General features: G+C 30.7%; 1 protein-coding gene across 1 annotated transcript; it reads right to left on the minus strand.

The window, feature by feature from the left end:
• Nucleotides 1–576: 576 nt before the first annotated feature.
• Nucleotides 577–927, minus strand: OGAPHI_001687 (uncharacterized protein; the record flags this gene model as incomplete). The annotated part of the gene is made up of 1 exon (XM_046202474.1): nt 577–927. A coding segment is annotated over one exon (351 nt), but the record flags the coding sequence as incomplete, so codon positions are not given.

Genomic DNA, 927 nt, shown 5'->3' on the forward strand with positions numbered 1-927 from the left:
GTAACAGTCCTTTCCTTACAAGTAGTACCAAAATCTGGTACTTACTTCACAGTTCTATATTCCTGCAAATTCAACTCTTTCTCTACGAAAGATATTCATTATCCTATCATTATATATTTATAGAACGTAAATAATATAAGTATCACGTGGAATATATCATCTACTTGCTTTCGTAGATTCAAGCTCAACAGTTTAAGGGACAATAAATTCCTTCAATAAATGAGAATGGAAAAAAAAATAAGGTAGAAATATGTAGCTTTTCAAAAGAATTGATACCACTATGTTATGTTTATCAATAAATTCACTGACAAATAAATTTAAATACAATATATCCACAATATTCTTGGCATATGTTAGACCCAGTATATTTCAAAACCACTTTTTCTCAATAACGAATAAGATAGCTATGCTTAGTATTCATTCATTTTTTTAATGTGTGATAATCGTTAAGGCATGTATCAGTAAAAATAATAAACACTTGAACTCAGCCCACATTTGAAGTAAGTCTGTATGAAGAAATCTTATGTATGATAATATTTCACAACCCTATCTTAGGAAATGTGGTATCACATATTTCTAGAACATGCCAAATAGCTGCACGATGAAAAAGAACAATACTGTTGCCCCAGACATCGTCACAAAATCAGAACCAGAACCTTGGATAATAGTTTCAATTTGTATGTTTCCAACATTAGTAGAATCATTATTGTCTGCCAGTTTAAATTTTGAAGATGTCTCTGTTGTAGTAGCATAATTAGTGAATGCTTCTTCAGATTGTATTTGCAAAATAATAGAGTGAGGGTTCATGGTGTTCTCAGAATTAGTTTTTGAAATGGAAAAACCAATGGGACTCTCTATAGAAACCATTATACCTGAAGAACTCCCACTTCTAGAGTAATAAACAGATTTATCTGAGGAAATTGTGTA

This window comes from Ogataea philodendri (genome assembly GCF_020536065.1).
Source record: "Ogataea philodendri strain CBS6075 chromosome Unknown scaffold33, whole genome shotgun sequence".
NCBI classification, from domain to species: domain Eukaryota; kingdom Fungi; phylum Ascomycota; class Pichiomycetes; order Pichiales; family Pichiaceae; genus Ogataea; species Ogataea philodendri.